This window comes from Harmonia axyridis, chromosome 4, assembly GCF_914767665.1.
Source record: "Harmonia axyridis chromosome 4, icHarAxyr1.1, whole genome shotgun sequence".
NCBI classification, from domain to species: Eukaryota; Metazoa; Arthropoda; class Insecta; order Coleoptera; family Coccinellidae; genus Harmonia; species Harmonia axyridis.
Window position 1 is genome coordinate 3,931,783 of NC_059504.1, and position 24,801 is coordinate 3,956,583.

General features: G+C 34.6%; 3 protein-coding genes across 24 annotated transcripts in view; 1 reads left to right on the plus strand and 2 right to left on the minus strand.

The window, feature by feature from the left end:
• LOC123679143 (regulating synaptic membrane exocytosis protein 2) overlaps window positions 1-16,052 on the minus strand; it is a 41,722-nt gene extending 25,670 nt beyond the window's left edge. For 4 of the 15 annotated variants that reach the window (XR_006747358.1, XM_045616550.1, XM_045616549.1 and 1 more), the window contains exons 1-4: window positions 15,498-16,050; window positions 11,257-11,461; window positions 7,218-7,558; window positions 4,139-4,356 (exon numbers count right to left, since the gene is read on the minus strand). Coding sequence is in view for 14 of the 15 variants with exons in the window: in XM_045616550.1 (XP_045472506.1) it covers window positions 4,139-4,356; window positions 7,218-7,558; window positions 11,257-11,461; window positions 15,498-15,607 (874 nt within the window). In the remaining variant the exon portion in view is untranslated. Of the gene's footprint in view, window positions 1-1,617; window positions 1,698-4,138; window positions 4,357-7,217; window positions 7,559-11,256; window positions 11,462-13,741; window positions 13,877-15,497 lie in introns of those variants that run through there. The other 11 variants (XM_045616558.1, XM_045616552.1, XM_045616557.1 and 8 more) reach the window with 6 other exon arrangements.
• Window positions 16,053-18,132: 2,080 nt separating this feature from the next.
• LOC123677507 (probable 28S ribosomal protein S26, mitochondrial) lies at window positions 18,133-18,905 on the minus strand. Its single transcript, XM_045614068.1, has one exon. The coding sequence runs from the start codon at window positions 18,823-18,825 to the stop codon at window positions 18,157-18,159; it is 669 nt and encodes a 222-aa protein (XP_045470024.1). The 5' UTR covers window positions 18,826-18,905; the 3' UTR covers window positions 18,133-18,156.
• A 195-nt stretch (window positions 18,906-19,100) lies between these two features.
• On the plus strand, window positions 19,101-24,751 carry LOC123677506 (uncharacterized protein F13E6.1). Of its 8 annotated transcripts, none has more exons than XM_045614066.1 (6): window positions 19,104-19,303; window positions 20,464-20,713; window positions 20,928-20,987; window positions 21,224-21,353; window positions 23,219-23,227; window positions 24,144-24,751. In XM_045614066.1, exons 1-6 carry the CDS (start codon window positions 19,279-19,281, stop codon window positions 24,258-24,260), a joined length of 591 nt encoding a protein of 196 aa, XP_045470022.1. In that variant the 5' UTR covers window positions 19,104-19,278; the 3' UTR covers window positions 24,261-24,751. The 8 variants fall into 8 exon arrangements, 6 of the variants coding, with proteins under 6 accessions (XP_045470023.1, XP_045470022.1, XP_045470021.1 ...); XR_006747112.1 differs by lacking the exon at window positions 19,104-19,303 and adding an exon at window positions 19,486-20,041 and having other exon boundaries at window positions 23,219-23,350; window positions 24,144-24,353; XR_006747111.1 differs by lacking the exon at window positions 19,104-19,303 and adding an exon at window positions 19,486-20,041 and having other exon boundaries at window positions 23,219-23,302; window positions 24,144-24,353.
• The last annotated feature ends 50 nt before the right edge of the window (window positions 24,752-24,801 follow it).

Below are 24,801 nucleotides of genomic sequence, written 5' to 3' on the forward strand. Positions count from 1 at the left end.
TAAAACATCTTTTAAAGTTTGCTGTAGAGCTTCACTTAGTCTGTTTCACTTTGAGTATGACTCCACAAAAAAAAGTTGAAACGTTGACAAATGTTAAGTCATGTTACTTAATAAATAAATACTCGACTCAACATTGAACTAACGGGTGTTTTTTTTTGAGGTATATAACTTTAAGTTGGCATTACTATTCAAGATGGCGACCGATTTAACAGCTGTCAAATGATTTATTCTCAGTTTGGTTTGGCAATTCATCACGAATAGACTCACGCCTGAACAACGCTTACAAATAGTACAATTTTATTTCGAAAATAATGGTTCTGTGCGGAATACGTATCGCGCACTACGTCCATTTTATTTTGTTTAGCAATGAAGCGCACTTCTGGTTGAATGGTGGAATCATTGGTCCGTACTTCTTCAAAAACGATGATGGCCAGAACGTTACCGTCAATGGTGATCGGTATAGAGCCATGATTACTAACTTTTTCATTCCTGAATTGAACAACCATGATGTCCAGAAGCTGTGGTTCCAACAAGACGGCGCAACATGTCACACAGTTCGTGCCACAATCGATTTATTGAAAGACACGTTTGGTGACCCCCTAATTTCACGTTTTGGACCTGTGAATTGGCCTCCAAGATCTTGTGATTTAACACCCCTAGACTACTTTCTGTGGTGATATGTAAAGTCGTTGGTCTATGCGAACAAGCCACAAACCCTTGACCATTTGGAAGACAACATTCGCCGAGTTATTGACGATATACGGCCACAAATGTTGGAAAAAGTCATCGAAAATTGGACGTTTAGATTGGACTACATCCGAGCCAGCCGTGGCGGTCATATACCAGAAATCATATTTAAAATGTAATGCCACAAGATTATCTTGCGGATAAATAAAATGCATGTTAATCGAATAATCCATCGTTGTTTTATTGCAATTTAAAATTTTATAGCTCTAAAAAAACACCCTTTACTACTTCTTGACTTGAACTTGAGTTGATTTCAAGTCAAGTTCAAGCTACTTGACTTGAGCTTGAGTTAAGTAGCTCGACTATCGAGCCAAGGCGTGAATCCCTAATTTTGAAGAATAAAGTCGACTAAAAATGTGTTTTTAGTGTTGGGCTCGTAACTTATTGAGTGAATTCTCATCTTGCATAGTGGATTCATTAATTGATTTTATAATTCTCAGTATCCGATAGTTTATGTACTTATGATCCATTTTTCTCTTCGTCCCTGAAGATATGAAAGAACTCAAATACTTCTCTCTGAAGTAAATCGATAATTTCGAATTTGTCAAAACAACACATTCTAAGATTTGTAATAGGATCCGTGCAATGATCCACAATAACGATATGAACAACCAAAGGTATCCCCTGAAAATGTAACGAAAAAAATTGTGTCTGTCATCCAATAAAATTGTGTTTTCATGAACCTCCTCGTCAAAATGATACTAATCACTGATTCAATTGAAATATTGTGTCAAGTGTCATGATTCAAGTAAGACAAAATCAGTAATGATGCAAAGGGACATGTGCGCAAGCTGCGTGAGCATCGAATACATGCAAAGGGACTTAAAAACACATCGAAAACGTTTGGTATATATTGTCATCGAGCCTCACCCCAAAAAATTTTTTGATTTTTTCGTCTAGAATGGCTTGGCGATTCAACCGATCCAATATTTTATCGCTTGTATGACTTCCTGTAAGGGCAAAAAATCATAATATTGTGCAGTTTATGATAGGTTTGTCCTCCTGTCAAAAGCTGGCCAAAAGGGGATATTCATTATATATGTATAGGCAATAAATATAAACTTGGGAAGGTGATGTGTCTTGAACGTTTCATAATTGGAGTTCATTTTCAATATAGGTACCCAAAAAAATTTCTCGTAAATGTGCGAATTTCATGAAAAGGATATGGTGCAGCTACTTTGCATGGTTAATGGCTCTTTACAATGAAATAGCATCCATTTCTCTCAAAAGTGTTTGTCCTATTATGATTTATCGCAATTCAATTTTTCTTATTCCATAGATATTCTATAACATGTTTACTATCAAATTCGCGAGTTTCTCCACAAAGAACGCGCTTTTTATGTCCCATAGTGAATAAACGTTTCATATTAACTCAAAATATATTGAAATAAATACCAAATTATGTTAGAAATTCAGAAAACAAACTTCAAGCGCGCCAAAAGACGTGAAACAACCGATGACAATAGGAGAACAAAAGTTGCCAAACCTTGAATTTCAGCAGGTAGATACAGAAAATAATAGATATTCTGCTTATTATAAATTCGACAATTAGGAAAAATATCGGATTCCAAATATTCAAATTTGCATATTTAATCGGGAATCACTCAAATAAATATATTTAATTCAATATAATATACATTCATATCGATATAGAAAAATTATGGATTTGAAAATATATCACAATCTGACAACGTAATCTTACCATGTTGGGGACATGTTCAAATTGCGTATAGGTACTCCCTCTATCTATGTTTATTACCCAATGCTGTCTACCAAAAATTATAGCCAGGTATCAATTGCATAAAGCAGATGGTATGATTGAATTGATTGGCTTGTAGGTTAGGTTAGGTTAGGTTTGTGTGGTTTGTAGAGCAGCATTCTAAACTATTTTGCTATTTGGTGTGTGACCATTAGTTTCTGGAGATGACAATATCGTTGTCTAGAGAAGTTGAATGCAAATAGGAAATTTGGGGGTAGAAGTGTAGTTTCCTCAACTTTTAAGAATTATATCGAGCCTACTAAAAACCCAAAGTATCTATAGTATGTTCATCATAAGTAGTACGTGTTTCTGAAAGCCTTTTTAACCTATTTGAAACTTTATCTTATCAAGAATTCATTCGGCCAATATAATAAAGGTTTTGCTCACCGACTGGGTATACACTGTGTCCGTAAAAAATGGAACAAATTCATTTTTAGCTAAACAATTCATTTTAAGAAATAATACTGAAACACGTCGATTTTTTATTTCAATTTACCGTATTTTAAAATAATAATCTAATATATCGGGTGAATTAATTTCGAGTAATGACGTCACCGTCATTTTTTTCAATGGAACACCCCCATTTCGTCTCAATTTTCCGATTACTCTAGCTGAGCTGATTCCAAAAATGTATCACATGTTGATTCCAATTGGTACAGGGTGGACAAAAATAAAATAGTTTTGCGTGTGCTCATAAAGTAACGCGTTACATTGTTCATTAGTTAAATTAACAATATTATCAAAAATACTTATTGTCTAGCGGCAATTGGTTTGAATGTAACACCCTGTAGTTTGTTGCATTTTTAGATTAATAGAAATGAGCTGTTTCCAAACATGTTTGGTACTAGTGGTCTAGCAGACAGAATATGAAAGAAATTATTTATTATCAATTTAAATAAAACATAGTCGTCTAGTTTTTTGTGAAACGTCATTATTTGTTTAGTAATTTCACTGATAGCTTAGTACTACAATATTTTTGGTATTCGTGAAGGTTTTAATTATTGCTTAGATTTAATTATTTAATTATTTTTGTCCACCCTGTACCAATTGGAATTAACAAGTGATACATTTTTGGAATCAACACAGCTGAAGTAATCGGAAAATTGAGACAAAAAGGGGCTGTTCCATTAAAAAAAATGACAGTGACGTCATTACTCGAAAGTAATTCACCCTGTATATTAGATTATTATTTAAAAATACGTTAAATTAAAATCAAAAATCGATGTATTTCAGGATCATTTCTTAAAATGGTCTGTTTAGCTAAAAATGAATTCGTTCCATACTTCACGGACACAGTGTATACTATGTTGTCTCTGAAAGCCTTTTCAACCTATTTCAAACTTTATCTTGCCAAAAATACACTCGGTCAATATAATGAAAGTTTTGTTCACTGGCTTGGTATAAAATCCATTTAGATAAGAAATAGATAAATAGGTACCAATTTAATTCAAAACATTCAAAACACATCTTCCCAGGATATTGGTCAAGTAGGCCCTGAAATGAAACCAATAACAATCGAATTATAGAGCATACACAAGTCGGCAAATGGGAGCAACAACTTTTCAATTAATGGATTTAACTGAATTATGGCTAGTTATTCAATCTGGCAGGAGGCTAATAGAGGAGACTCACCTTTCTCGCTATCTCTCTCGTCGCTACCATACTCTGGGGTCGATTTCAGATCCTCCTCAGAGCTGGAGAACGAGTGTTGCTGATGTAGGTTTTGCGGATTGTTCTGGTGCTTCTTGGTGGAACTGCTTCGTTTGTGTTTCTTGTTGGCACTTATTGTCGATTGTACCCTTCGCGTGGAGGCGTCCATTGCCGTGGATTCGGCCTCTTGGTCGGGATATCTGCAGGATTCGAGATTTTGAAGGGGATGAGAATGTTGCAAAATAAACGATAAGTCTATGTATTAATTATAGAGTAAATAGTTTGTTGGCGTGAAGAAAAATTTTCAATTCTGGAAAAAGTACCTCCTCGAGCGGGACTCGAACCCGCAACCTCCGAATTACTAGTCCAGTGCTCTAACCACTAAGCTACCGATGAACATCTTGTTTGTAAATTCTGACAAAAATAGAAATCCCATCAAATTTGTATGAAAAAACCAAAAGGTCGCAAAGCGATAGCTTCAGGCGTTCTGGAGTTATGGCCGAAAAAAGATATTCTTCAACTGATTGAAAAACTAAATTGTGTCTTTTTTCGGCCATAACTCCAGAACGCCTGAAGCTATCGCTCTGGACCTTTTGGTTTTTTCATACAAATTCGATGGGATTTCTATTTCTGTCAGAACTTAAAGACACAATTTGGTTTTTCGCAGTGCATCAGTTAAAGAATATCTTCTTTTGGCCATAACTTCAGAACGCCTGAAACTATCGCTTTGCGACCTTTGGGTTTTTTCATACAAATTTGATGGGATTTCCGTTTCTGTTAAGAAAATCCTATCATTACATTTGAAATTTCGGAGTAAAATAAACAAAACAATGAACTTCTGACTTAGCGTCCCCTGTCGAAAGCAGCAAAAACAAATTTATCATGAGTATATTTTGTCCTCAATCAACAAAATATTATCTTTCAGATGAGATCTAATTTGCTCAAAAATGTTGAGCCAAACTGAAGTTACAGGCCTTTCAATCAGTCAGATTTCTCCCTTACTTACTTATTCGATGTCGTAAAATCGAAAGTGACAATTCAAAAAGATAGAGAATTTTCCAAGGATTACAGTGATGATATTTTTTCTTCAACTTCATATGAAACATTTTAGAGTAAAATTCATTTTTCTACTAGAACTAGACAGTAGCCATTACGCCCCCTAGCGGAAGAGGTATGAACTTCAAAACAATTTCCAGTGTGTTTTCTTGTACACTTTGGTGGTAAAAATTTTTACCGCAAGTCTCTTCGATGAGTGGATCCTGAGATATAGATAGATAGAAAATAGTGGCTGAAAACTATCTAACGTTATTGAATCCCACCTATTCTGAAATGAAAACATTAAAAATTGGGCGTTGAATTATTCATGAACATGTGAACATTTGAGGGAGGTTGGAAGTTATTCATTCGAATGATTTGAACTCACTATTCAAATTTTTTTTTTTTCGGAATGGGCATGAAATTTAGGACAAACCGTTGTTAGCTTACATAAAACTGGGTCAGATATGTTTTGTTTTTCGTTCAAATAATTGGGTCGATGCAATACGTTCAGGGTGGTGCTAGCTAGATTTATATTTTTGGATATATGGATTTGAATATTTCATCTTTGGTGCATTGATTTCTGTGTCAAGGGGTTATGAGGTTATCAGTTGGGTATAATTGGAATCTCAAAAATTTAATTTGCTATATTAAACATGTACACTCTTATCGCTCAACCTTTTATTGTTATTCATTTATTAATCAATATTTAATTTTTCTACTTTTTATTTTTGATTTGAAATTTCAAACTGCAGTTTTTCGAGGCAACTCAGTTCCATTACAACCACCATGGCTTTGGGTTATGCAGATACCATTCAGTAAAAAATATTCTCCATAAGAGAAAAGCAGGTGTTCTCACTAAATTGATTTTGAAGAATGTTTAGTATCACAGTTTAACATCAAAAACCATTTTTTTATTGCAGCAGTTTTTTTCTGATAAAAATGCGGTTCATAAAGAAGAATAAGATTTTGTGGTTCCTATTTGCAGTCGTACAAAAAGTATCTCGAAAAATCTCATTTGAAACCGACTCTTTGCACATATGCTCGACTTAGGGACATCACCTTCTGCACTTTGTTCACTTATGTGCAAAAGATTGTTGTCAAACCTTGTTATTTGAGATACTATTGTAAAGGGTGTTTTTTTTAGAGCTATAGAACTTTAAATTGCAATAATACAACGATGGATTATTCGATTGGCATGAATTTTATTTATCCACAAGATAATCTTGTAGCATTTTAAATATGATTTCTGTCATATGACCGCCACGGCTGGCTCGGATGTAGTCCAATCTGGACGTTCAATTTTCGATGACTTTTTCCAACATTTGTGGCCGTATATCGGCAATAACACGGCGAATGTTGTCTTCCAAATCACAAGATCTTGGAGGCCAATTCACAGGTCCAAACCGTGAAATTAGGCGGTCACTAAACGTGTCTTTCAATAAATCGATTGTGGCACGAGCTGTGTGACATGTTGCGCCGTCTTGTTGGAACCACAGCTCCTGGACATCATGGTTGTTCAATTCAGGAATGAAAAAATTAGTAATCATGGCTCTATACCGATCACCATTGACTGTAACGTTATGGCCATCATCGTTTTGGAAGAAGTACGGACCAATGATTCCACCAGCCCATAAAGCGCACCAAACAGTCAGTTTTTCTGGATGTAACGGTGTTTCGACATACACTTGAGCTTCACTCCAAATGCGGCTGTTTTGTTTGTTGACGTAGCCATTCAACCAGAAGTGCGCTTCATCGCTAAACAAAATGAAATGGACGTAGTGCGCGATACGTATTCCGCACAGAACCATTATTTTCGAAATGAAATTTCACTATTTGCAAGCGTTGTTCAGGCGTAAGTCTATTCATGAAGCATTGCCAAACCGAACTGAGAATAAATCACTTGACAGCTGTTAAATCGGTCGCCATCTTGAACAGTAATGCCAACTTAAAGTTATATACCTCGAAAAAAACACCCGATATCTCTTGTCTTTACTACAAATTAATCATATATGCATCATCTTACATTCTTGGAACTAGATGCGGATGAGTCCTCATCAGTCCTTCCAGCTCCCCTCTATAATACAATGGATCATCTTCGTTGTACTGCTGCTGGTATCTTTCGCAAGATGACGTCCTCTCTTGTTCCGAGTATTGCCTTCGTAACTGGCTCCCAGATCGTTGCAAAGGTAAGTTTTCTTTTTCTGCTGCCGAATGAGCTCTCTCTAACTTTGGCCTCTTGTCTGAAGGTGCTTGTTGTATTTGTGGTGTGTCAGTTTCTGATGTGTTCGTCCCTCCCATTATCCATTGTCCTGTTTTACTCAGCAGTTCTTGCTTTTTTCTACAGAGTATACACACCCACACAACCTGTGAATGATAAAGTGAAGGATTTTAAACTTTATAATTGTTATTTATTTAAAATATAGTGATAGAAATCCAGATTGAGATTGAGAGTTGAGGTGAAAAGCTATAAACTAGTTTCTCTCTATTCAGAACTGATTGGTAGGTGGAGAATAAACCAAATAACAATGACAACCAAATGAATCAGAGGTTATTTTATTGTGTGACCACAAGAGAAAAAGGAGTCGCATTGCTTGCTTTAATGCTTGGTTTACGTGGTATTGATAAAATCTTCAAAGAACAAAATCAGTCTATCGCTACACACTTTCGATGACAGCAACATATTTGTGTACAACTTTGCTTCTGTCGTTTTGCAATAGATGGCTGTCGCGGTAAGTGCTAGTCGAAATTAATAGATCGTAGATCTCAAACAATGAGTTTAGGTTTCTGTAAACATAACGCCATTGAAATATTAGTCGATTTGTGTCTGCATCATGAAGTTATTCTCAATTGAACATGTTAACTTACGAGCCAAATTCACGTCATTTGAGGGAGGTTTAAATTTTCTGCTTGAATATTAAAGACGAAAACTGGGTTCATTACGATAACCCCAAGCGCAGAAAATCATGGGGATATTCCGGTTATGCTTCCATGTCGACGGCCAAACCGAATATTCACGGTTCCAAGGTCATGCTCAGTATTTGGTGGGACTAGCTCGGCGTAGTGTATTACGGGTTATTAAAACCGACTTAAACAATCACAGACGATCGTAATGGAATGAAATTAATGCGTTTGAGCCGAAAATTGACAAACAAACGGCCGCGATACAACAAGAGACATGACGAAGTAATTTTACAGCATGACAATTCTCGACCCCATGCTGCTAAAGTGGTCGAGACATTCTTGGAAACGTTGAAATGGGAAGTCCTACCCCACCCACCGTATCCTCCTGACGTTGTTCCCTCGGATTATCACTTGTTTTGATCAATGGCACACGGCCTGGCTGACCAGCACTTCCGGTTTCATGGAGAAGTGAAAAATTGGATCGATTCATGGATCGCTTCAAAAGATGACCAGTTTTCTCAACGCGGGATTCGTACACTGCCCGAAAGATGGGAGATAGTAGTGGCTAGCGATGGACAATACTTCAAATCATAAATGTATAACCAGTTTTTACAATAAAGCCTCAAATTTTGAAAAAAACGGTGGAAGCAAAGTTGTACGTCTATGTACAAAACTTTCAGAAAAATTAACCTTACAGAGAATACATCGGAGGAAGTTTTATTCACACTCAACTAAAATTCAGCCGATATCGATTAAACTCGAAGGAGTCAAGATCTTCCAAGATGTTAGCAATTAAGTGCTCAAATATTCGCTCGCCTTACTCACATAGGTACTCATGAATTTATGCGTAGTAGTCATTATGTGGGTAGCTCTAGTTCGGTTCGGTATGAATCAAAATGTCTCCCATATTCCTTTTCTTCTTTGACGCCACATTCACCGAGGAGAATTTTCAAACATTCCCTCATTCAAGCCCTTCATTCTACGTGGAATGACTTCACTTAGAAATTCACGTATCTATGCCTACACATTTCGCCCAGTCTGAGCTAGTGACGTATTTCAGTGGTGCCTTGAAGGGAAGCGAAATGAATGGGGAAAGTATTTAAATTCCTCGCCCACTCAGATGAAACTAGCATTTATCTCGTCTTTCCTCCTAAATACGCTTGGATACAACCGATCTGCCTCTCAATTTTTCTACAGGGAGGGTTTATGTTGAGAAATGTAGGAATGACAACAAAATTTCAAATTTGCAGGAATTTTTCACCCTGAATATTAGATCAAATAATTGATTTGATTTTAAAAAAGGATTTTTATGGCTGAATGTTATGTTCAATCATAGTCCTCCCCTATTTTATAGGTTCAGAGTTGACCAGACATACATAGGCGTTGAAAACCAATATATAGGGATAGTCCAAGGGAGCAACTTCTGGAGAATACGGCAGGTTGGGTAGGATTTCCCATTTCAACTTTTCCCAGTATGTCTTGACCACTTTCGCAACATACTGTAAAATCAATTCATCATGTCCCTCGTTATATTGCGGCCATTTGTCACTTAATGCTCGGCCCAAAAGCACTAATTACGTTCGATAACGTTCGCCTGTGATTGTTTTAGTCAGTTTTAACAACTCATAATACACTACGCTGAGCAGATCCCACCAAATACTGAGCATGACCTTGGAACCGTGGATATTCGGTTTGGCTGTTGCCGTAGAAGCATGGCCGGGATATCCCCATGATTTTCTGCGCTTGAGATTATCGTAATGAACCCATTTTTCGTCTTCAGTCACAATGCGATGCAGAAATCCCTTCCGTCTTTGCCATGCAAGCAGCTTTTCACAATCAAACAAATGCCGTTCAACATCTCTCGGCTTCGCCCAATTTCTTTGATTCTGAATCATTCCCATGACTTTCAGGCGTTTTGAAATGGCTTTTTGCGTCACTCCCAATGATCCTGCCAATTCTTGTTGCGTTTGACACGAGTTTTGATCAAGTAATGCCTCCAATTCTGCATCTTCAAAAACCTTCTCTCTTCCACCGACAAGCTGTCGTCGACGTCAAAATCACCGTTCAGGAAGCCTTCAATTTACTCTCGGCACGTTCTTTCACTATTAGCAACCTCACCGTAGGTATTTAAGAACATTCGACGAGCCTCAGTCGATTTCTTCATATTCAAGCAGAAAATTTAAACCTCCCTCAAATGACGTGAATTTGGCTCGTAAGTTAACAAGTTCAATTGAGAATAACTTCATGATGCAGACACAAATAGACTAATATTCCGATGGCGTTATTTTTACAAAAACCTCAGCTTATTGTATGACATCTACGTTCTATTTATTTCGACTACCACTTTCCGCGACAGCCATCTATTGCAAAATGGCGTAAGCAAAGTTGTACACCCAATATTTTGTCGAGTATTTTGTAGAATATAACCTCTTGAACAAGAAAGTCTATAGGTTCAACTCAATCCTATGAATAGTTTTCGAGATACAGGGTGTTAAAGTTGGAAAATGTCATTTCTTTAAAGTTTTTATCGTAGGAGAACATCTTGAATGAAACAATTATGGTCGACAAATTGCTTACCCATAAGGTAATAATTTTATACAGGTTTCGAAGAAAAATTATTGTTAGATACGTGGTGAGTCAAACATTATTCAAAATTAAATTCGTTCAGTTCATGATTCATTTATTAACAATTTTTTTTTCTTATTTTTCATTCGCAAATTGAAAATATTTACTTTCTTCCATGTAGATTATTGTTCAAAGTAATTATGTGGGATCCCCATAAAAATCGGTGATTTGTAAGAAGAAATAACTCCAATTTCTTTTAGAACTGAGCAGTCACGTGGTGGTGTTCTCTAAATGATCAATTCCTGATACTTTCTGTACGTAATGTATTATTCAAAGAAAGAATATCCCAAAAAGGTGTAACTGCTGAGCTCAGCCACCTATAACGTGGGAGGGCAAACAAACAAGGTATAACCATAAAAGAATCCATAAATTGTTACATATACCACAGAAAGTGATTTCATAAATTCATGGCAGAATCGATAGGAAAACTCGCAACCTTATCCATTTCCACTTTTCCGAATGATAAGAAAAATGGGAGAATGTTTCGGAAGGAATGCATTACGATTTTAATAAAACTGAGCAGGCCAGTGTCTCACCTTATTCGATCGCAAGGTAACTTTGCCTCCACATCTAGCGCAACATCTGATGGAACAATAGTTGCACAGATGGCCGACACCATCTGCAAACTTAGTTTTCAGGCAAACGTGACATGTGGCGTCCAACTCTATTCCAGCCTTTTTGTGTTGCTCGCTCCTTGCCCTGATTGTTTCCTCCAGAATGTGAACTTCGTCGGCTTTTCTCCTGTAAAAAAAAAGGATAATTTTAATACAAAAGGTGTCTGCGATACAGAGAATTCAAGGATTCCAAAAATTTTGTATCGGGTGCCCCAAATTCCAGTGAGGGAATCTCAGAATCACTTTTTGAGATAGACAAAAATGCACATTTTCTGGCTCAAATTTTGAGAGAATTAATTTTATGAAGACAGCAACCTTTTAAGTTTAACTCTTTTCAAGCTATAAGAGAAAACTGGAAAATGGCGTGAAGTGGAAATAATATTGGTCGAAATATATTGGTTATTGAAAAAATGTTGGCTTGCTCTTCCCTTCACTTTATCTGAGGTACCTGAACTTTGTTATTGAGAATAAAAATGGTCAGGTTAGGTAATGTAGAACATAAATTCTTGTTGAATTTTCTATTTTTCTGGTAAGGTTAGGTAAAAGATGAATTCTTGTTGAATTTTTTATTATTCTGGTTAGGTTAGGTTAGGTTAGTTTGGGTTAGGTTAGGGAAGATAAAATCTTGTTGAATTTTCTAATATTCTGGTTAGGTTAGGTAGAACATAAATTCTTGTTGAATTTTCTATTTTTCTGGTTAAGTTAGGTAAAAGATGAATTCTTGTTGATTTTTTTATTATTCTGGTTAGGTTAGGTAGAAGATTAATTTTTGTTGAATTTTTTATTGTTCTAGTTAGGTTAGGTAGAAGATAAATTCTTGTTGAATTTTCTGTTATTCTGGTTTTGGTTATTCTGCATGAAGCTTGAAAATACGTTGGGAAACACTTTTTTTAGTAAATAGCGTTTTTATGCTTAAAGTACCATTTACAAAACATTGTTTTTTCCCAAATGGTTGCACAAATACTTCTTCTGTACTTGTGAAGATCCCTGGTTTGAGATTCGTATCGAGTATGGTGAATATGGTATGAAAATTCACAATCTACACAGTATTCCAATAGTGCGTCTGTATATTTAGCTGTCAAATTGAAATTTGAAATAATTTTTATGAATCTTTCCGATCAAATTCCTACCAAATCCCCAGATTTTGGTGTCAAGGTCACCTTTCATTTCACAATTCGCCGAGTGTAAAATTCAAAAAGTTCAACAAAGAACACGGCTGTTTTTAGAACATTGACGTTCCAATAACTCTCACCTGGATCGGTTTTTTCATACTTCATCTAATTTAAAAAGGAATTTTCCATTTCAATTGAAACAAAGGTCAACACGATAGGCTTGGGTAGGAGAACAATGATTTATGTATATCTTTGATAATAACGTTACCTGCTTTCCTTCAATATTCTGATATTATTTGAGGGTGATAATTTTCGAAGATTTTGATCCAAAATCTTGATCTAAATTCATCTATTCATCTTTATTTGAATAGCCAAAACAAACAGCAGTATTACATATTCATCGAGTAGTAAATATGTTGATCTCGTCACCATAGACATAAAAAATTCAAGCAAAAAATCGAAAACAAAATTAGGAAGGTTCTTGTGTGAAGTCAGTAGCTTTCGAGCCTGGTTCATTCATTCATGTGCGGATTGCATCCTTGAATGAAAGAGCATTCAAAAGCTTCTGACTTTTCATTTCATTCATTCCACTAATTACTATATATTTCTTTCAAGAATAGATCAAAATCAATTCAACTCTATGGTTTCATTCTCGTTTCTACCCCTCTAGCATTTCTCCTCTTTTCCCCACTAGTGACATGTTTGCAAAGTCCTTATCAATCAAATCCCAATTGATTTATATGGTAGATCTCTTGGAAAACGCATTTTACTCCCACGTGATTCTTTTTTCCACTATCTCGTCAATTTCCTGGAAAATACATCCAGCTCCTACGTCATACAATTAATCTATTACGAAATAATTTGTAATGTTAACTCAGTCCTCTGACGTAAGCTTCGAGATAAGAATGAAGCAATTCTATAGTTTAATCGATTTGTTTTTAACGTGAATTCGTGAATTTTGTATTCATTTAAATTTAGAAGTCAAGAAAAAGGTTTTTTGAATTTAGATTTCTTACCAAAATAAAGCGCTTTCATTTTATTCGAAACATGAAATAGGAATTAGCAGAGTTGGAAAATTTTGGGTTTTTAAGCTGTGGTCTAGACGTCTATCCCACAACTACGTTGGACGTCACTTATTCTAACCCCAGCTTTCTGAAAAACTGAGCAAACCCTTGTTCAACTGACACAACATCCAACTTGGCAGATAAAATCTACCCAATGAATTCTCAGAAGGATACGTCATTAGATTTTACTCATTCAATATTTATCCATAAAATTAAGAGAATAGCACTGACCTGAATTTTGGACCTTTTGAGCGGTCGTTGTTTTATGCGCCAATTGATAAAATAATCATATCAAGCTGCAAAATTTCGTTTTGATATTGAAAACACTAAAATTTCATCCCAATTGGATGTTCAACTAGGTACACAGATATTGGGTATTTCTATTCCGAAATTTTTGGTGACATTTCTATGATTGGAACCAATATGACCAACATGAAATTTTGCATGAAGTTTCAAATGGATATGTTACAAAAATAAATGGCTTTTTAGAGAAATTATATTGTTGACAGTACAATTATTGTTGTACATACCGATGAATTTAAGGTTTTCTTGGAAACTACGTTCCTAAACAATATATCTTTCAAGTTAATTCGCCAAATACAATCAAATAGTTGACCATACTTTTGATAACAGTTTGAACTCCGATTTAACCTCAAACTGTGTTTCAGAAAGTTTAAATGATTGTTTTATTTGAATTATAAAATCATTTCCAAGAGCTCCATCAAATGATGATGAAACAATATTCTTGATATCAATAACGATTAGAAGAAAACGTTCCACATTTTACAGCATGAGCATTGAAATGCTCATTCATATTGTTGCCTTTGTTAATTTACTGCATTAGAACAACCGCATTCGCCAATTTGCAACAAAGAAAGGGCTATGTATGTGTTCATAGGTTCAACTAAATTTCATCTAAATGTAATTAGAGATGATTTCCATAGAAAATAATCAAAAGACATCTTATATTCGAAAAATGTGATACTATATAGTAAGATACGGAAAATTCAAGAATACATTTGGATATATTCTCAGAAGGATATATATTTCTTGGGTGAATCAATTTCATTATGTCAGCTTAATGTGATATAGGTACATATAAGTGGATGACTGACTGATTATTTATTCTGAAAACTTCTTTTTGAAGATACCAAATTGACAAAAAGGACAAATGCAAATGTTCAGAAGACGATGAATTAGGAACAACAGTATTGTAACAATATATTCATTAAGAAATATGAATGGAGGACAATAATTTTGAAAATACAATTTTTCAGTATTATAATGGAAAGCGCGAATGATTTCGAAGCACTCAAAATTTATATTATATGTATAGAAGGTATGGTGACAACAAAGTGGACAATTAATCTAATGACTGCAGGAGTTCCTAAAAATATAAAATTCTCCAACCAATGTGGGTGGAGATAACGTCATATGATTCAAGAAAAAGCAAATAACAAAGAATGGCCGGAGACAATTTTATACACGAAAACATCGCACAATTCATGCTATTCATTCTATCGAATTCTAATCCCTATTTCCGTTTTCTATTCATCAAAATAATGAGGTCTCCGGTGGAGATATAATATAAGTATACATTCAAATAAATAAGCCCAGAATAAAAAGAAACCAAACAGTTGAATTTAATCTTTCTATTCTTCTCTCCTCATATCGAAATTTGTCGTATTCATTAGTAGACGAAAATGAATTGGTTTTTGGATTAATTCAACATTTCCAACTGCCAAATCTATATGAATTCAAACGAAACAAGGCCCCTTCACAACTGAAACTTGTGTGGGTGTATATGACCTTTGAAATTATCAGCCCAAACTGAATTTTGAATAACCATGATGGGAGATAATTGGAAATGAGAGAGTATAGTGTTTTTGTATGGGATTCGTTTGAGAATCTAGCATGACATATGTTGATGAAAAGGTTCAGAGAAGGAAATTTTGGGGGAATAAGATTGTTATGAGTTAGGACCCACCTCATGATCTCGTGTTCCCTTTGCTCTTCTTGTTTTTGTCGGACCATGACAGACTCAATGATGGCCCTCTCCTCGGGTGTAAGATGAGACAAATCTGGTCCTTCCTCCATCGCTCTATCCCTCGCCAATCATTCCACAATTTAACACTAGTGTTCGTTATGTTGGTCTAACCCGCGATTGCTGAGGCATCTTGAAGACAACAACTCGTACCAACGTCTCCGTTTGACATATCGCGATATAACAGAATGGAATCGAGAGCTCAGGCGTTACCCTTTCCAGTATGTTTCCAGTTTTCCAGTTTGCAAAAACGACACCGGTTCACGAATGGTTTGAACGATCACGATTCAATTACTGACTGATTTTTGATGGGCGATTGTCTTCGATATAACAGTCCGCTTTATCACAGTTTGCTTTAGCCCATTCATGCACCCTTAATAAATAACTGGATGAGTATATCGGGCTGCCAATGGATGCTTTTCTACTCTGTGACGTCACCAGATAAAACCTATTGATTTTTGGCGCGAGCAGGCGCCCATTGTCGGTTTGGATCTTCCGACGTTCAACTTTTCGATGCACGCGCTATATATCGAATGCAGGAATCTGCATAACGGTTTCATTTTCGTGAAAACCGCAACCGACTTGGATATCTCTCTGTGTGGCATTCCAGTGATTTAGTAGTCTGCCAGATTTCGAAAATTATAACGGTCGTAACTCTTTCTATTTGAATGATTAAGGGGTTTGGTCTGAACTATGAATTATATAAATTCGTATCGAATATCTGTCAGTTTTGATATTTGATTGACTCCTTGCTCATGTGTTGCTTTATTTATAACAGGCCAATTGAAAAGTCCCCGGTCTACCATAGTAAAACACATTTTTTTGGCGAAATTCGATTGTATTATTCAACATAGCTTCCTTCGAGGGCGATACAGCGATCATATAGCGATCTTCCAACTTTTCGATACCATTTTTGTAGAACGATTTGTCTTACGATTCGAAATAGGCCTCAGTTACGGCGATTACTTCTTCATTGGCGTTAAATTTCTTTCCAGAGAGCATTCTTTTGAGGTCTGAGAACAGGAAAAAGTCGCTGGGGGCCAGATCTGGCGAATACGGTGGATGCAGAAGCAATTCAAAGCCCAATTCCTGCAATTTTGCCATTGTTTTCATTGATTTGTGACACGGCGCATTGTCTTGATGAAACAGCACCTTTTTTCTTGAAATGGTGCTGTTTTTAAACGATTTCATCCTTCAAACGATCCAATAACGCTATATAATAATCCCTGTTGATGGTCTGGCTCTTTTGGAGGTAATCAATGAATATTTTATACCTTGCGCATACAAGAATACTGATACCATAACTTTATCAGCTGACTGTTGTGTTTTTCCTGTGTTGAAGCGAGTTTTTCACCAGCAAAATAGTTCGCTATGGACCGGAACAGATGGACAGATCACTTGGCGCCAGGTCCGGACTAAAAGGAGGATGCATAGCAACCTCCCAATTAAGCTCCCGGAACTTCTGGAGAGTCACTATAGATGTGTGTGGTCTGGAGATGTCCTGCTGGAACACAATTCCTCTCCTATTGGCCAAAGCTGGCTTCTTCTGAGCGAATGCTCCCTTCAGACGGTCCAATTGTTGACAGTACAGTTCTGAGTTAACAGTTGTGCCGTAAGGGAGCAGCTTATAGTAGATAATTCCCTGCCAATCCCAGCAAACACAATGGCAAAATTTCCTTCACGAACCGCTTCAAAAATGGGTCGATTTTGTTGCGATTCAGCAGCGATTCGCAGATGGAAATTCGGACCATGAGATTTTTTGCGTAAATTCGTTTGGTACTCATACAGTTACAGTATCAGGAACATAAACACTATTTACATGTTTAGCCTTTATCCATCTTTGACGTGCGCTCAAACTATAAACTGAGTCAACTAATCACAAAGCTGTCAGAAAAGTTTTTGTAGTAGGAAATCTGTACAGTGACTTGATAAAACAAGACATTATAGAAATCTCATCTTTCTAACGCCACCTAGTGGAACCAGATCGGACTCATATAACGCGAGATACAGTTACCTAAAGCCATACCTATATTGGAATATTAATGGATTTCTTTTAACTACTCTTAATATATTTTTAATTTATGAAAAAAATAAAGTCATCCCCTCCGATAACTCTCAAACACTTTGATTTCGAGATATAACGTGTTAAATTTTGATTATTTTCATACAATTTTTCTCATATCACCTTCCTTTCACAAGTAATTTCACTTTATTTCAAGTTTTCATCATATGATATGCTAATATTGAATGCATATTTGCAGGGTATTTTTTCTGAAACTGTGCCCGCTTTCCTCCAGAACTATTTTCTGGTGGACCACTGGTAGTTTAGAAAAATGTAAAAAGAAACATTGGTCCAGTACTAGTTTTTGTTTTCATGGCTATATCTCGGAGGAAAGAAAACACTGTTTTCTGAAGTTTATGTGTTCAAAGGAAAATGAATTTGAACTATATTTTATATTCAAGTGCATAGAAACTAGTATATGTATTATATACTTCTTCTTTCTATTTATAAGTATCACTCAATATCTTAGGAAGTTATTATTGTTCGATGTAATAGGAATAACATTAAAAGAATAAATAATTTAAAATGTTTATTTTACAATCAATTATTCTGACTAGAAGCTACTTTTTCTTTTGGAGTTGCAACTGTATGTCTGCCATAAATCTTATTGCCATCGGAATCAATAGCGAAATTATGGTCAACAGGATTTGCTAATACTCTTTCTATCTCAGCATCAAGCATCTCGGGTAGAATAAAGTTCTTTGAACACTCTATTTCACTTTCAACAAGTGCTTTATTCTTCCTTTTCGCTTCCTCACGTTTCATTTCAGTTTTTATTTTTCTTTGTTTTGCGTCTTCTATAGCTTCTTCAAGCTCTTTAGCTACTCTAGCTTCCCTTATCACCTTCTGTTTTGCATTCCATTCATCGTTGATTTTCATACAATTCATTAAATCATCTTCAAATTCTTTTCGCTTTATATCTGCATCTTCTTTTTGTTGGAATTCTTCGTTATATTTCAATGTAAGAAAAGTTCTTATAGTTTTACGTTCTGTCCTATATTTGTTGTATAATCTCTTCATTTCGAGATATTCTTCTTCAGGTACTTGAGGCCGTGGTGCTACTCGAAAAATTTTACTCTTCGCAGTACCTTTCCACATAGGTTTCCTTGGTTGTCTCCTCCATCTTACTGAATTTATATTAACCAAATATGAACTTGTTGGAACAACATCCAAACTTATATTCTTGAAATTATTTATTATTCGTAACATTTTTTCAAATATCCAATATTTGGAGAGGTTATAGCATAATAATAACTTATGGCAAATGTCATAAGAAGTTCTTCTTCCTTCTATAACTAAAGCTATATGTTTTCCAAAGTTTTTGAAATTCAATTAATACTCGCTCCTTGTTCTTTTCTTTATAAAATAATTGAATATAAATTACAATTAAAATCAAATCAAAATTGTAGTTGTTGGAGTAAATAATCAATGAAACGAGTAGTTCTAAAATGGAAATTGTCCCATTATAAAATTTATTGAATACGTTCTGTCAAATGTTATAAATTGTCAAAAATTTTCCATTTTACTGTGTTTTCCTAAAAGATTTCCTTGTTTTTTCAACAAACTACTGTAGGGTTTTCAGTTATATGATAGTTAACTGAACGTTGAAAGTTCTCATAATATTAGTTTAAAGGAAGTAAACATTTTTATCCCACTGTCATAATGAATAATGCAAGTCCCACAACAGGTGAGGGTAGGATTATATTTTTGCCTTATACGTAGTAATATTGGGGAAATTTTTGCCTGAATGAATTTGAAAGAATTCCCAAAAAAAAAAAAAAAATGTGAAAATTGGCGAAGTTTCGATTCTTGCTCATTGGTGCTTAACAAATTATGACCTTTCTCTAGAATTACCGTTATGACGCGTCATATAGTTTCAGTGAATTCATGCATATACACATATCTCTTAACAAACATGTTGAGTTGTAATTCTCGTTCGACAGTCCATATTTGCGAAAACTGTCAGAAATATATATTTTTTGCTTGATTGTTGAAACTGATAAAAAAAGTATAAAACAGCTGTGATGAAAGAAGTGAAATTAGAAATATGCAATTCAGTTGGCTTCAAAAATGAATAATGGTGGTAGCCCTTCCAGGGAACCTCAATCTTTAGAAGGTTTCATTGAAGATCCATATGTACCATCATCTAATATCCAAACTCCAAGTTTTGATGCTCCAGATCATGAACCACTTTTTGGAATACAAGATGAAATATTGAGACCCACTCGTTTAGAATTTGATGATTTACCAAGTTCATTATATGATAATGACGATTCTCTGAAAGTTGAGACAGAATTCATTAAAGTGAATGCTCTTTTGAGAAGAGAAAAAATATCAGTCCGTGTAACATATTCAGACCTCAGTAAACCTCTTAAAATAAATTTGCCAACCGGCAGTTCTAAGAAGTATTATGATTATGGCACAGGTATGTTTCTTCATTTGGTATTTTTTCTGCCAACATCATAATTCAGATGATTTCTACTGATTCTTTCCATAATGTGTCAATTTTTTCCTAGACTGTTATTTCTTCACAATAAATGTAATGCCATCAGCCACTTTTTAATTTTTGGTTGAAAATTCACATTATTATTCCTTGTTGCTAGTAGTATACGTATATTTTTTCTTTATAATATGAATTAAGGGATATCATTATTCAATGTTGAATAAGCTGGTAATTTTTTGAATTTACAAGGTTGTTTTTTATTGGAAAAGCTGTTATAATTCTTTTTTATTCGACTTATCTTATTCTAGTTGATTTGTGTTCAATTTCGTTGAATTATTTTTTGGAATATAAGTCGAATAGATAGATAACGATGAATACCTAACACCAAGCTCATTATCGTTTAGAAACAGCAATGGCTGCAGGAGATCAGGTTCCTGAATTGGCCCACTTAACCATGGAGGAAAGAGCCCAAAAAGAGGAAGAATGGAAGCAGGAGTTGGCACAGGTGGATGATGAAATTGCTACATTGCAGACAGTGCTCAATGCTAAAAGAAAAAGAGCTGCCGAACTGAAGAAACTCCTTGGCATAAGCGTTCTTAAAGAGCTTTCCGATGATTTGAACCAAGGAATCAAAAATGTTAAGGAGAGTAACGTGTAAGTAATGAAACAAATAATTATCATGAATTCCATACTTGACTAACCATTTATCTCAAGAAGTAGAATACCGTAACAAATTTTTACTCCTCTCGCATTATATTAACTGAACTTGTAATTTAATTCATTATTATTTTCAATTTATTTGTAATTTCTTCCTTTCATTTTTTTTATCACTTAATAATTTTTTTGTTACTTTTTTGTTTTTGAATAGATATCAATCTGTGGAAAATACGGTTGGTCAGGTTACTAAAGCTGTAACAGAAGCTCCTATGTAAGTATATAGGATCATGAAGAATATTGGATTGAGTTCAATCCAGTAAAAAAAATTGGATTAGAATGATTTTGAATAATTTATGATACTTGTTTGATGATCAAGTGTAAAAATTACTTTGCTATTTTTAGAAATTTTGAGTTGAACAAAAAAACAGTTTGGATCAGTTTATGAACAAAAAAATTTTTTTTTTCTTCATAACAATGAGGTGATGAATGTCCACCTTGTATTTCTAGTTACCAAAAAACTACTTCCCTCTTTGGTGGGCTTACCAGCAACATCAGTACTAAGTTTGGTCAAATGAAGCAGTCTGATTCCTTTAGGTCCATTGAGGAAAAAGTTGGATCTGCATATGAAAATGTCAAAGTAAGTGTAGCGAACTTCATTTAGTTTTCTTATACAATAAAACCTCGATTATCCGTTCTCCTATTATCCGTTTTACTCTGTAATCCGTGCTCGTCGACATTTTCACTCATCCGTTCCCACGAGCAGACATCCACTCGATTATCCGGGATTCAATTCATTACGCATGCGCCATACTAATAATTTGGTATAATTTGAAAATGTTTTAGTCGATGATGTTGAGGAATGGCTAAATTCGGATTTAAATGAACCCGGTTATCAGATACTGGATGATTCAGAAATCGCATCAAAATTTTCCCAACCTAACCACTGTATGGATACAGACGATTAAAGTGTTGAAGAATTTTCCACCCAGGAAATAGTTATTCATAATACAAGTGCAGAAGGCATTGATATTCTTCCACAAGTTGAAAATTCAAAAACGAGCCACGAAGTGGCGAGTTTTTGAATGGACGAGTGGTAGAATATCAATGCCTTCTGTACGAGTATTATACATTATTTTCTCTAATTCATTGCATTTTTATTGAAATTAATGACATATTTCCATAAATATATTTTAGTGATTTTTGCATTGAAAAATGTTGGTTGGGTGAACTGATTTCTTTAAGGCAAATTGATGAATCGATAGATAAAGCCGTGGCGGAAAGTTCGGAGTACCAACATATAATAATAAAATATAACCATGAAAACTGTGCGTTTCAGATATATTCCCGCACGATTTTCTTCTACAAGATGTGGAAGAATGAACGGAATAACCACAGAATTAGAGAATAGTTATTTATAATACAAGTGCAGAAGGCATTGATATTCTTCCACGAGTTCAAAATTCAAAAACGAGCCACGAAGTGGCGAGTTTTGGAATGAACGAGTGGTAGAATGAGCCTTCTGTACGAGTATTATACATTATTTTCTCTAATTCATTGCATTTTCATTGAAATTAATGAAATATTTCCATAAATATATTTTAGTGATTTTTGCATTGAAAAATGTTGGTTGGCAGAACTGATTTCTTTAAGGCAAATTGATGAATTGACAGATAAAGCCGTGGCGGAAAGTTCGGAGTACCAACATAGAATAATAAATAACCATGAAAACTGTGCGTTTCTGATATATTCTCGCACGATTTTGTTCTACAAGATGTGGAAGAATGAACGGAATAACCACAGAATTAGAGAAACACTGTTTCTGCCGAAGACGCGTTGAGATTTGCAAATGGTCTGATGCACTATTTAGAGCAGGAAAATGATACGGATTATATTGATGTCCTCCACTTGAGGAAAATTCGGGCTCACATTTGTCTCAAGATGAATAATAAAAAAAGACAGACAAAAATTACATACGTTTTCAACTAAAATATATACATTCGATATATTATAGGTACCAATGCAATGATTTGTTTTTCATTTGTATATTTTTATATGATATTATGATTCTATTTATTTTGTTGCTCAATAAATAATTGTACCCCATACATTTCTCTAATTTTCATAGTTGTTTTGCGTATTTTGAGGAATTTCGATTGTCCGTGTTTTTCGATTATCCGGGAACCGTTTCCCCTCCATTAGGCCGGATGATCGAGGTTCTACTGTAATTACTTTTCCACACTATGTTGGTGTCTTTTCATTGTTGAAGATCCTCCTTATGACATTGTCTTGATTTGAAATTTTCATTTGTTTTTCAATTATGATGCATTTCATAATGTAACCATTTTTCAAAACCTCCGATTGTCCCATTACTTTAATAAATACTTGTTAATTAATTAAATCTCATGAATCTGAGTACTTTTCTGGTCAAGACAAAATTTTGGGAGATCCTTATTTTCCAGCATTTGGGTTGTAGGGTATTTTGAAGTTTCTCTTTTCTTCCAGGAAACTATGGTAATTTGGTTTTAGTTGCTGCATGATTTCACTTTACACTGTCTTATTGGTTTCACAGCACCTTGTATATTTGTGGTAGTATCAATTAGATAGATGTTTGTTCCATTATTTCATCAAATTTCGGTAAAATTATTCATAAAGTTAATTTTGAAGGAAAACAAGTTATCATTATTGAATAACAACTTTCAGATACAGAATAATCTTGATAGAATCAAAACATTTCATTGTTCTTTTTAATTCCACCATAGATTTCCATTTAAAACCAATGATCGAAGTTTTGTGAAGCCGTCTATCAATTACTATGGGTATGGTCCATATATCACATTGGTTGCTATAGTTCGTATATGTCAAATACCTCAAAAACTGGTGACTATTTCTCAAACTTCGGTGTGTTATCTGTCACCAGAGCAACAGTACTTTAATTGTGGTTAGGTTTAGTAACTACGCCCACTGCGGTTGGCAGTTGTCATTTTAATTTTCATATTATTATTTATGAATATTTTCCATGACATCTAACACTCAAAAACTTATTTATTTTAATTATGAAACAAATACCCTTCATAGCCATTAAGAACTATTAGTTCTGTACAAATTAAAAGAGATCAACCATTTATAACCTCCAAAATTCTGTCAATGAAAAATCTAGTTGACCATTGACAAGTGTCAAGCGGTCCGTAAATAAGAATTAGGTTACCTGACACATTGAAAACCATTAGTAACCGGTTTCAAATTCTCTGCGATATACAGAACATACCCTATTTAAAGCTTTCTGGTCTGAACTTATTTGGTTTATTTAAAATATTTCATATTCAAACATTCAAATTAAATTAAAAATGAAATGTTTCTGTGAAATTGAATTCATGATAATTTGATTTCCTTCTGTTTGCTGTTGGTATTAAACCAAACATATTTTCAGACTAAAGTGGTGTCAAGATCAAATTCCCAGCAGAGTTTAGGAGATGAAGTTTCGAGATCCCGCTCCGGTTCAGTAGCTACCAGTCCTACTATTCCAGAAGAGAAGCCATTAGTTTAAGAAATTGGATTGCAAACATTGATATAAACCCAAAGGCCTTTCCAGCATTTCTTACAAATATATATTAATAACTAATTTTCTCAACATGAAGCACATATATGCTAAAAAACAAGAAAATACATTAATTTGTATCGATTATTTTGTTTGTTATTGTTTACACTTTTGAAGTTTTAACACTTTGAAGGCCATCTTGTGGCTGAAAAAAACTTAATTGCTTCAATTATTTATTAGTGTTGTACAGATTTTAGGTTTTAAAGTCAGACTATAAATTATAAATGTCGTCATACATGAGGTTATATTTTTTGCAATGATGCTTTAAAATATTTAGATTATTGCTATAAATATTCAGATGTTGAAAAATGTAGCCGGTTCTAGTAGTTGGAACTTGATTTTGCCTTCAACATTCAACTGATGGAATATTTAGGCAATAATATAGTGATTTATTTTAAGTGATGTATGAAACTTATCATAATTAAATGAAAATGATGAAATTTCTGTTTTTTATATTTTCACCACTTCAAAAAACAAAAACAAACTAGGG

Excerpts from the sequence above, each read along its gene's own strand:
- LOC123677507 (XM_045614068.1), bottom strand. The coding sequence starts at position 18,825 with ATGTTACGAATAATAAATAATTTCAAGAATATAAGTTTGGATGTTGTT.
- LOC123677506 (XM_045614061.1), top strand. The coding sequence starts at position 19,687 with ATGAATAATGGTGGTAGCCCTTCCAGGGAACCTCAATCTTTAGAAGGT. Across the intron at positions 20,714-20,927 it reads AATGTTAAGGAGAGTAACGT|ATATCAATCTGTGGAAAATA; the intron begins GTAAGTAATGAA and ends GTTTTTGAATAG. Across the intron at positions 20,988-21,223 it reads GCTGTAACAGAAGCTCCTAT|TTACCAAAAAACTACTTCCC; the intron begins GTAAGTATATAG and ends TTGTATTTCTAG.